The 12500-nt window shown below is 31.5% G+C and overlaps 1 protein-coding gene across 3 annotated transcripts in view; it reads right to left on the bottom strand.

The window, feature by feature from the left end:
- LOC144971409 (uncharacterized) overlaps window positions 1–12500 on the bottom strand; it is a 195258-nt gene that overhangs the window by 33678 nt on the left and 149080 nt on the right. For all 3 annotated transcript variants that reach the window (XM_078912264.1, XM_078912274.1, XM_078912280.1), the window contains 4 exons: window positions 11854–11954; window positions 4108–4169; window positions 1610–1752; window positions 531–770 (listed from right to left, as the gene is read on the bottom strand). In XM_078912264.1, the coding sequence (XP_078768390.1) occupies window positions 531–770; window positions 1610–1752; window positions 4108–4169; window positions 11854–11954 (546 nt within the window). The remainder of the gene's footprint in view (window positions 1–530; window positions 771–1609; window positions 1753–4107; window positions 4170–11853; window positions 11955–12500) is intronic.

Consider the following 12500-nt stretch of genomic DNA (forward strand, 5'->3'; position numbering starts at 1 on the left):
ATTTCAGTATGGCGAGTGATGTTTTCTTTGTCATTGGTTTAAGGATTCATTGAAGACACTGAGAAATCACTTTGCATTGCTCATATCAAAGGCATTTAAAGGGTACAATTCTAATATAAGCCTTTATTCTTTAACCAGTGGCGAGGTCCCAGGTTTAAGATTTTTTGCTAAGATGAGGGTCATTTAAATCGGTCGATATTTGAAGGACGAGTTTTTTGGCCAAATTTTTAAATACGTATTTGTCCAGATGACGGCAGTTAACTGAGAACTTACTTAAGTGGGCGAAGTGGCCGAATGGTTAAGGCATTGCACTGTGACCCGGATGGTCCCGGGTTCGGGCCCCGCTTCAGGTACTTTCGTTTTTGTTTTTTTTGCTTTGGGCAAGATCATTAACCCCCGATTTGCTCACTTGGACAACATGGGTGATTCCTGTTGACATCAGACATCTTGTTTGATGAATCGCGGAATGCCTCGGCGACGGGGTATTATGATGCCGTGGTGGAGGGGCATAATTTTAAAAAAGAACTTACCCTTATCGTACAAGGTGACTCCATCAATGTTCAACTGTGAGATCTGCATCTCGCTGATGGTCTCCGGCAGACGGATTTCCCAGGCATTGCGGTGGGTCAAAGACATATCGAATGGCTTGTCGTCCTTGAACCACCGGAAACGAAGGTTATCTGATCCCCTTGCCACGCAGGTCAAGGTCAAAAGCTTGCCTTCTAGGGCGGGGCCCTTGTCTGAATTTTCGACTCTCAGAATTTTCAGCTCTGAAAAATGAAAGAATTTAGAATACTATTTGTTATTTCGGATTTAGGAATTTGACGAGATTTGGGCGACGTGCACTTATTTGCAGGTCTGACAACCGATCACAAGTATGGGTTTGTTTTCACATTTCACATTGCTGGACTGCACAATGTTTGGTATTGGATTAGGATAATTTCCATTTTTTAAAACCTCAATAAGACCATGACTATTTTGATTATCAGACCTGCAAATAAGTACACGTCGGTTATAGATTTGTAGAGCCTATTAGAGGCTTATTGAAGAAATTTCGAAACTATAACTTTAAAATATTTATATTACCTATTTGTAAACATTCAGTTTAAAACGAGAAGTTAAGATAGCATTCTAAAACGTGTTTTCTGCAACAAGAAATATTTTCCCAAATGCGCTTAGAAGTTGAACAAGCAAACTTTGAAGCCAATTTTTCCTTTCTCTCAAAAAACCAATTTTCTACAGATTGCTTTCCTCAAATTACCATCGAATCACTCCGTCAATTTTCAACATTATTTCATGAAATATACATCGACATCTCAGCGGTGAAACGTTGAATAGACAAAAATGACTACCCTGCCGAACTCTGAGAAAGAAAAAAAAACAACATTAAAAGAAATTTGGCCAGAAAACTCGTCCTTCAAGAATCGACCGATTAAAATGACCCTTGTCAAGGTAAAAACTCTCAAACCTGGGACTTCGCGAAGTCTCATCTTCCAGAGTTTTCGCCAAGACGAGTGTCATTCTAATCGATCGATATTTGAAGGAGTTTTCTGACCAAAGTTTTAAAACCTATTTTTTAAAAATATTTCATAATCCTGCAGGACTCTACCTGGTTCTTTTTCGATGGTCGTTTTCTTGTAGTCGATGTACAACCGGAAGAAGCGACCCCCTTTCAGTATGAATCCCAATCCATCATGGAGTAACGGCAGCTCTGTCTTGTTGAGGTAGAAATGGAATTCCACAGACTCGTTACTGGTGATGGAAAAGAGAAAAAAATGATGTTGTATGAACTTTGTACATTTATGATTCATTCGAAATTTGAATATACTTGGGTGGGATTTTATAAGGCGCAGTACCCACAAAAAAATGTCCACTAAAATTCAGAATTTACTAATTGCTTGATATCGTTAGGATGGGAAGAACCTAGTTAATATTGCATTGTACGATGAACTTTGTACATTTATGATTCAATCGATCATGACCAATTTTCAATTACCTGTATTCTATAGTATTTTTCGATTTTACATTGCCGTATTGATACATTTTTCCTGACATTCAAAGTTGTGTAAAACTGTCTGTGAATGATACAATACAAGCTATATGAGATTCTGTAATTATAAACTGTTGTATAAGGCATTTAAAGGATTATTCCTATTAAGCCTTTAGTAAGATAAGATAAGAGAATAATAGCAAAGTATACCTACATTTTATACCGGGATTGTTAAGATGATAAAAATCGAATTGAAAAATGTTTTCATTTTAAAAAATGAACATTTATATTGCCCATTTCAAATAATGTTTAATTTATTCCCCCAGCAGTTCCATATGGAAACATATTTCCATTTCATACAGTACCCATCGCCTGTTAGGCGTCCTTTTGTACGAACACTCATATAATATCCGTCACTGCCTATGGCCAGGTACTCATTCACACCTGAGTCTAGATTTCTAGTAAAATATTGGAAACATAGTAAGGTTAAGTTTATATGTTGTATTGAAAAGAATGAATGTAATTTTGTAACGCGATCGAAACTCACATTCTCCATAGGGGGCGATTTGGAACGCCAGGCCTAACATAGAGAATATAATGTAGTCAAACGACTATCCCAAGGACTCATCTTTGCCCATAGCGAGACTCGAATAGGGAATGAGATTAGCGGAAGAGTAGCGTCCCTTGATTGGACGTCCCCCATAGTCTGTGACGTCACCGGTGAAAAAGTTATTAGAGAGAGAACGTCATGTTGGTTGTGCGCGGAAGCGAGGACGAGAGACGCATGCGCACAACCAACATGACGTTCTCTCTCTAATAACTTTTCCGCCGGTGACGTCACAGATTATGGGTGACCTCCAATCAAGGGACGCTACTCTTCCGCTAATCTCATTCCCTATAGATAGTTCGAAGATGACGTCACTCAGGCCTTTGTTATTGTTTTTTGCCATCCGCGTTTATGAGTACTTCTCACTAAACTGTATTGACCAGACTATAAACGATCATAGTTACACACAGTTTTGTATGTTGGTCCGTTTTACTTCCGGATGGCAATGTTATGAGTTTCTTAGCCAAGCGCATACTATCTATACGGTGCATGTCGGGCCAGTCAAAAGCCGATTGAATATTCTGCCACTAGAATGAGAGATTAGTCTTTTTTTTTTGGTATCATTCATCGTGTTTTGTTGACAAAACGAAAAACCCGAAACGTTACATCATCTTTCTTCGTAAATTAAGTTGAAGTTTCTAATCTATTGTAATATTGTCATTTACAGGCCCAAAAGGTTATAAATTGCGAGAAATATTAAAATAGAATAAAAAAAAAACAGCCCCGGGAGTTTACGACATTCAGAACACTAAATAACTTGTTCAAATTTGCATAGACTTTCACAAAAGTTGTAAGTAAATTTTGCACTTTGAACATTTCAATTTAATGTTTTCCCGAGAGCCCTTAAAGGTTGAAATGAAAAGTTAAGTGAACATTGATTTTTTTGTTCTTAAATTGCCATAATTTTCAACTTTTTAGATGAGATAAACGACAAAATCGTTGAGCACGAGTGGGCGAGTTAACTCACTCAACCCTAACACCGACTATAGATAGTATGCGCTTGGCTAAGAAGCTCATAACATTGCCATCCGGAAGTATAACGGACCAACACACAAAACGGTGTGTATCCATGAACGTTTATAGTCGGGTTAATACAGTTCAGTGAGCATTACTCATAAACGCGGATGGCAAAAAACATTAACAAAGGCCTGAGTGACGTCATCTTCGAACTATCTATATCCGTAGTTTACCCGGGTTACTTTTACCCCATACCTATCTATTACATTTTTATGAGACAAATTAAAGGCGTATTATCAACGCTAATGTTTTTAGTTTTTACATGTTAATGAAATTTGAATAAAACTATCTATGTACATGCTCATTTTATATATATTTTTTCCAATTCTGAAAAGTAGAAAAAATCTCTAGGATTGAATGGACTAACTGAATAATACCTTTACCCGAATAATGAATCTCCATCAATTCATTACAATAAGTGTTCGTGCGTACTCCGGTGCCCCCCCCCCCCTCCCCCCACCAAGCTCCCTCAACAATCCTTCTAAATAAGTACCTGATAGAATCCAATTCGAATCGATCTGGGTTCAGGTAAAACATCTGTAGTATGATTTGACACTGGGAATAGAAAACAACGAAAAAAGGCCTTTGCAATTGGAAGAACAATAATCTGCTAGAAACTATGTGTAATATGTAAAAAAATAAATTAATAGACAAAAATGATTGTAACGTATTTAAAAAAAAACAAAAAAAAAAACAAAAAAACAAAAAACAAAAACAAAAACAAAAACAAAAACAACAACAAAAACAAAAAAAACCAACAAAACAACAGCTAATTACTGAGCCCTGAACGTTTTGGGCTCAAAACCCCTCTTCTGATAATATCTGCTATTTTTGTTGTTGGTTGAAGAAGGGTGTTGTGTCCAAAACATCCCAAGTTTAGTATTTTGTTCTCTTAAAACACACATACACACACACACACACACACACACACAGCACAAATGTGTTACACTCATTTTTCAGTATTACACTTTAAAAATTAATTAGGGTTTTGTTTAGCGTTGTTCATAATAATAATAATGATGGTGATAATAATAATAATAATAATAATAATAATAATAATATAATAATAATAATAATAATAATAATAATAATAATAAATAATAATAATAATAATAATAATAATAATAATAATAATAATATAATAATAATAATAATAATAATAATAATAATAATAATAATAATAATAATAATAATAATAATAATAATAATAATAATAATAAAACAACAAAACATAATAAACAATAATAATAATAATAATAATATAATAATAATAATAATAATAATAATAATAAAAAATAATAATAATAATAATAATAATATATAATAATAATATAATAATAATATTAATATATGATGATAATGATGATGATGAATATAATAATAATAATAATAATAATAATAATAATAATAATAATAATAATAATAATAATAATAATAATAATAATATTAAATAATAATAATAATAATAATAATAATAATAATAATAATAATAATAATAATAATAATAATAATAATAATAATAATAATAATTAAATCAAATAATATAATTAATAATAACGAAAAAAAGAAAGGAAAAGTAAGTAAGAATCGAATCGGATTATACGTCTGGCTTTTCAATTTAATCATCGTGATTTTATATTATTAATTTTCAAAATGTGTCATTTTTATACAGCTCAAACCTAGACGTCTCGTATCATATTCAAAAATATTTCTGAAATAAAAGGTATTTATGAAAAGCTTAGGATAACATAATTTGTGTAATAATGGTCTTTAGCTTATTCTGAATAAGACTGTCAACGAATGTTTAATTTGAAAATAGAGATATTCAATTTTGTTGCAAAGTCTTTGTTCTTGTTGATGTTGATGTTGTTGTTGTTGTCGTTATTGTTGTTGTTGTTGTTGTTGTTGGTGAGGTTATTATTGTTGAACTGTCAGAGATTGTATCAGGGTGAAAAATATTTATTTTGAAAAATAGGGAAAATCAAGATTATTCCAAAGCCTTTGTTATTTTCATTTTTTGTTGTTGTTGTTGTTGTTGTTGTCGTTGTCGTCGTCGTTGTTGTTGTTGTTGTTGTTGTAGTTGTCGTCGTCGTTGTTGTTGTTGTAGTTGTTGATAAGCTTGTCGTTTTTGTGTGTGTCGTTGTTGTGTGTTTGTCATGTCAGAGGATGTATAAGGAAAATCAAGATTGTTGCAAAGCCTTTGTTATTGTCATTGTCATTGTTGTTGTTGTCGTCGTTGTCGTCGTCGTCGTCGTCGTTATTGTTGTTGTCATGTCAGAGGATGTATAGGGAAAATCAAGATTATTGTAAAGTCTTTGATATTGTCATTGTTGTTGTTATTGTTGTCGTTGTCGTTGTCGTCGTCGTCGTCGTCGTCGTCGCTGTTGTTGTTTTGTTGTTGTTGTTGTTGTTATTGTTGTTGTTGTAGTTGTCGTCGTCGTCGTCGTTGTAGTTGTAGTTGTCATGTCAGAGGATGTATAAGGAAAATCAAGATTGTTGCAAAGCCTTTGTTATTGTCATTGTCATTGTTGTTGTTGTTGTTGTGGTTGATTTGACGGCATTCTACACCAAATGTAACTCATCGTCATATACCAGTTTTATGTCGGAACCAAAAGCGTTTTTCGTGCCAACAACACGTAACCTGTATGTTGAGACAGGACGGTGTTAGGCGAAATTGCAATTTTTCCCCCGACAGACACAGCGCTGTTAACGGCCAGGTACTTATTTTACACCCAAGTAGGTTGAGAGAACCTAAGTAAAGAGCATTTTCCAAGGATTAAACTTTGCGCCACTCAGAGCGAGATACGAACCCTGAACCTTCCGGTCTGACAGCGATTGTCATAGACCACACTACCACATCGATGTTGCACTAATTAATTTGATAAAAAGTGAAGTTAAAAGTTCTCTGATCAAAAGAAAAATCCTTTGTGCGGCTATGTGGTCTTGTGGTATGACACTCGCTTTCAGATCGGAAGGTCCTGGGTTCGAGCCTCGCTCGGCGCATAGTTGAGTCCTTGGAGAAGGCTCTTTACTCACATTCTCTCACCGTACTCAGGTGTAAAATGAGTGCCTGTTCGTTAACAGCGTTGTCTCTGTCCGAAAATATTAAAACATCGCCTAACAGGCGTCATGTCCCGTCCTAAATGTTAAATGTTGCTGTTGGCCATACATGCTTAATCATAATCATTAATCCTTTGTCAGAGAAAAACATGAAAATATCTACAATTCAATCAGACAAATTGCCTTTGTTCGGTCGTCCATCCCACGTAAATCTTTTAGACCCGAAGTGCCAAGAACGATTGCCAACACTAAATTTAATCTACTCCGAAAAAACATGCAGCTCATATGATAAAAGATTCCGAAGTGCCCTTAAATTATTATTTTCCCCCATCTCTCGTTTAAGTCTGGAATAAACCATCTTTTAGGCAGCGCATAGCGTAAAGAGTGCGTCATAATAGGCCCGTTGCCCCTATAGGGGTTGGGAACCCAAAAGGCCCTCTTGAAGGTCTCATGTATGTATGTTGCGCCCTCTCGGTCAGAATTAATGGAGCTACAACTTTTCCAATTATTTCCATTTGGAAGCCAGAAGAAAGTTTTTGATCCTTAATTACAATTACAAAATTACAATACATAGACATCCCTGGTCATCTATTCCTAATTTGATTGTAATATACCCATGCTATGTCACTACCCCCCCCCCCCAACTTTTCCACATCCAATACAGCGTTTTCTCTTTGTTTTCGTATCATGGTCTACCCGAGCCCAAACCTCGATCGTTGTGGGTCAACCCACCCCCCCCCCTCCCCCCACCCCCCCGTAATCAATTTATAATTTTCTTTGTATAAGCGCCATGACAATTATTACTATTGAATGACACGCCCTTTGGGCCCCTCCCCTAACACAAGCCAACAGAAACCCCCAACTATCCCCTTCATGGGGACCTTGATCCGTGCTGCATCCCGCTTGAGAGTCTCACTTCCAGATCTCGTTCAGGTTTCACGTGAAAGGCAATCCGTTCGGGTTCGGCGTTCGGGTTCGGCGTTCGACCCGATTTCGTTAAAAGCCTAATGACGAATGCAAACAATAATGTAATACACTGATTATAATAAACAACGAGACATCATCAGATTATGATTCCAAAAATTATTGCTATTATATTTCCCCCACCTCATATAAGGCTGAAAATCATATAGGGAATGAGATTAGCGGAAGAGTAGCGTCCCTTGATTGGACGTCACCCATAGTCTGTGACGCCACCGGCGGAAAAGCTATTAGAGAGAGATCGTCATGTTTGTTGTGCGCATGCGTCTCTCGTCCAATCAAGGGACGCTACTCTTCCGCTAATCTCATTTCCTATTATGGGAAACGCGAGACGTATGGAAAGATGACATTTAGATACAAAATTATTCAAATATTCTAGATCTAGATATCTATGTCTCTAATTTGATTTTGTAGATTTATGATATTGCATTTTAAATTGCACCAAAAATAAAAGAACGTATCTAGGACACGTTCAAAATATATGTAATATCGAAAGTAGAACAAGTCAAAAAATACAAACAAATCCATAAAATATAATGATAAGAAACGATGAGTCGTGATGTGCTGATTATTTTGATATTATTATTAATTATTATTATTATTATTATAATTATTATTATTATTATTATATATTATTATTATTAATATTATTATTATTATTATTATTATTATTATTATTATTATTATTATATTATTATTATTATTATTTATTATATTATTTTAATATTATCTCATTATTATTATTATTATCATCATCATCATCATCATCATCATCATCATCATCATCATCATCATCATCATCATCATCACATCATCATCATCATCATCATCATCATTATTATTATTATTATTATTATTATTATTATTATATTTATATATTATTATATAATTATTATTATTATTATTCATTATATATTATTATTATTATTTATATTATTATATTATTATTATATTATTATTATTATTATTATTTATTATTATTATTAATTATTATTATTATTAAATTTTTATTATTATTATTATTATTTAATTATTATTATATTATTATTATTATTATATTATAATATTATTTATTATTATTATTATTATTATTTATTATTATTTATTATTATATTTATTATTAAATTATTATTATTATTTATTATTATTATTATATTATTATTATTATTATTATTATTATATATTATTATTATTATTTATTATTATTTTTTATTATTATTATTATTATTATATTATTTATTATAATTATTATTATTATTTTATTATTATTATTATTATTATTATTATTATTATTATTATTATTAATTATTATTAAATTTTTATTATTATTATTATTATATATTAATTATTATTATTATTATTTATTAATATTATTATTATTATTATTAGTATTTATTATTAATATTATATTATTATTATTATTATTATTATTTTATTATTATTATTATTATTATTATTAATTATTATTATTATTATTATTATTATTATTATTATTATTATTATTATTATTATTATTATTATTATTATTATTATTATTATTATTATCTTATTATTATTATTATTATTATTATTATTTTTATTATTATTATTATTATTATCATTATTATATTATTATTATTATTATTATTATTATTATTATTATATTATTATTATTATTATTATTATTATTATCTATAATTATTTATTATTATTATTATTTATTATTATTAATTATTAATTTATTATTATTATTATTAAATTATTATTAATATTTTATTATTATTATTATATTATTATTATTATTATTACTTTATTATTATTATTTATATATTTATTATTATTATTATTATTAATTATTTTATTTTATTATTATTATTATTATTATTAATATTATCATCATATAATCATTAATATTATTATTATTATTATTATATTATTATTATTATTATTATTATTTTTTATTTATTATTTATATTATTATCTTAATTATTAATTATTATTATTATTATTATTATTTATTATTATTATTATATTATTTTCCTTGTAAAAATGCCAAACAAGTAAATTAAAATGCCAAACAGGTAAGTTAAAATGCCAAACAAGTAAATTAAAATGCCAAACAAGTAAATTAAAATGCCAAATGATCAAAAATAAATGGCACAGTATTCCAGACGTCAACAATGCGTCTGCTAAAATGCACATAAAAATGGAAATAAATCTCAATTTTGATATCCAATGGAATTGGGTGTCCTGATTAAACAAGGAAAAAAAAAACAAAAAAAAAAAAAAAAAAAAAAAAAAAACCCAAAAAACGTCGTCTTGTCAATTGGTAAAATTTTGTACATTTTGTGAAATAAGCGTTAATTAATTTCTCTATAAAATAAGTGATGTTGTGTGATTTGGAATTGGATTCAGTAGTCTGATGTCACGCCGCCCGGCAACGGAGGCCATCTTGGTTCTAAACAAAGAAAATCATTACTTTTTATTCTTCATGATGGCTAGAACTTTTCACATGTCTTGTGACCAGAATGTGTAAATGTCAAAACATGATCAAATTTATGTTTTTTTTCCCCTCTGGATACGCTTTTATGCTCGCCGGAGAAATATTTCATACGGGCGTCCGCCATTGTTCCGATAGTTTAGAGCCAGTGTTTCTAAGTTACCATGCGTCATTAGTAAGGAAGTGACGTTACGACTGTTGAATCCTATTGTCCTTTGAAAATATGCCAAACCCAATGTTTTAATGCCGAACGGCTTCATAATAAGAACAATTTTATTTTTTTAAAATGGAATTTGGCACGAAAACACCGAATCACTGGCAGCCCTGTTCTTGATTTCCCGTTGTTGGCGGCTACATTGTTTGTCTAGAGAGTTCCAGCGACTTTCTCATATTTTCTTTTTACCGATCTCTCTAGGGGTTGATGGGAAATATTATTATTATAATAACCAATCAGCGATCAAACAAAACATGAACAGGATATACCACGGAGCGAGACATTAAATTAGGCTGAAGACATTCCGTTTTTTAATGTCATAAAAGTATAACGAAATTATGGCATTATTTTGATGAAAAAGAAACCCTACAAGAGCAGGAGAAGAATAACGTTTTTAACAAAAAATAATGAATTTAATGTAGTCGTAAAAGGCGAAGGTCATCAATTTTATATCGGACGATGGAAAGAAATGACATCATCGGATTTTTTGATTTATTTTGCGATAGATGTGAAATAGACGTCTGGTCTCTCTCCTTCTCCCCAAACCTTCAGAAAAGAGAAAATATGGTTTAGCTTTTATACAGAGCATTACCGGTTAAATAAGCTCAAAGTGCTTTACAAGAGGTTCAAAGTAAACAGCAAAAATTAATATGTAAGACAAGACAGGACTCCTTTATTAAGGCGCTGTTCAAAATTTCTTTTCAAATAAAAAAATTAAAAAAAACTGCTATCAGTCAGGTACTCAAATGACATCTGCCGTGTATTTGACGTAAGTGTTTGGTCAGTGTCAGGCTATGAGTTTACAAAGCTAAGCTATGAGTTAGTGAAGGCTATGCGCATGCGTGCTTGAAGTATTATTACGCCATAAAAATAACGTTCAAAAGGAAAAAAAAAGTTCAATGTATATTTTGTATTTCATATCTATTCTACCGTACTCTGGAAAAACACATATTTAAAAATTTGACCAGAATACCCATCCTTCAAATTATATCGATCGATTTAAATGACTCTCATCTTGGCAAAAACTCTCAAACACGGGACTTCGCCAAGATGAGAGTCACTTAAATCGATCGATATTTGAAGGACGAGTTTTCTGGCTAAATTTTTAAATATGTTTTTTTCCCCCAGAGTACGGTAGTATGGATAGTTTTGAATTTTGTGCGTCTATGTGGTCTAGTGGTATGACACTCGCTTTCGGATCGGAAGGTCCTGGGTTCGAGCCTCGCGCTCGGCGCATAGTTGAGTCCTTGGAAAATGCTCTTTATTCACATTCTCTCACCGTAAAATGAGTACTTGGCCGTTAACAGCGTTGTCTTTGTCCGAAAAATTGTAATATCGCCTGACAGGCGTCATGTCCCGTCCTACATGTTAAAAGTTGCTGTTGACCAGGGATCCCTTGTAAAGCGCTTTGAGCACATTTTAGTGGATATTGCGCTATATAAAAGGTCAATTTTTTATTTTTACTTTATTATTATTTTTTTTTTTTTTGAGACCTTACGACATACCTGACTCATATATTGATGAACTTTCATGATGAAAGACTGAATACGGGCATCCAAGTTGTCTTGCTCCACCAAAGGCATCTTTACGATTATTCGATAACGCTCTGGAAAAAGAATAATATTGGTGAATAATAATAATAATAATAATAATAATAATAATAATAATAATAATAATAATAATCATCATCATAATCATCATCATCATCATCATCATCATCATCATCATCATCATCATCATCATCATAATAGTAATGATGATGATGATATTGATGATAAAGATGATGCTTTGTTGATGTGATGATGATATTGAAGACGACAAATGGTATCCTCAAAATGTTTAAACGCAAATATAACGAAATCAAAATCGTTTGAGGTCTGGTATCAAACAATTCTTGGACTCCTGCATTTTGAAATCTGAACTCTGTTCCCATAGCTATTGACACACGTCTACAACACTAAGGGTAACAAACGTGCCCTTTTGTAAAGGGCAATATCCATTTAACGTATAAATCAATAGCGCTTTACAATGGGTCGCTAGCCAACAGCAACACTAACATGTATGGTAAAACATGATATTTGTAATGCGATGTTAGATTCCTTTTTTTCGACAAACATAACGCTGCTTACGGACAGGAACTCATTTTACATCC

Source organism: Berghia stephanieae, chromosome 1 (assembly GCF_034508935.2).
Source record: "Berghia stephanieae isolate SIO BIC M18660-M18661 chromosome 1, UCSD_Bste_1.3, whole genome shotgun sequence".
NCBI classification, from domain to species: domain Eukaryota; kingdom Metazoa; phylum Mollusca; class Gastropoda; order Nudibranchia; family Aeolidiidae; genus Berghia; species Berghia stephanieae.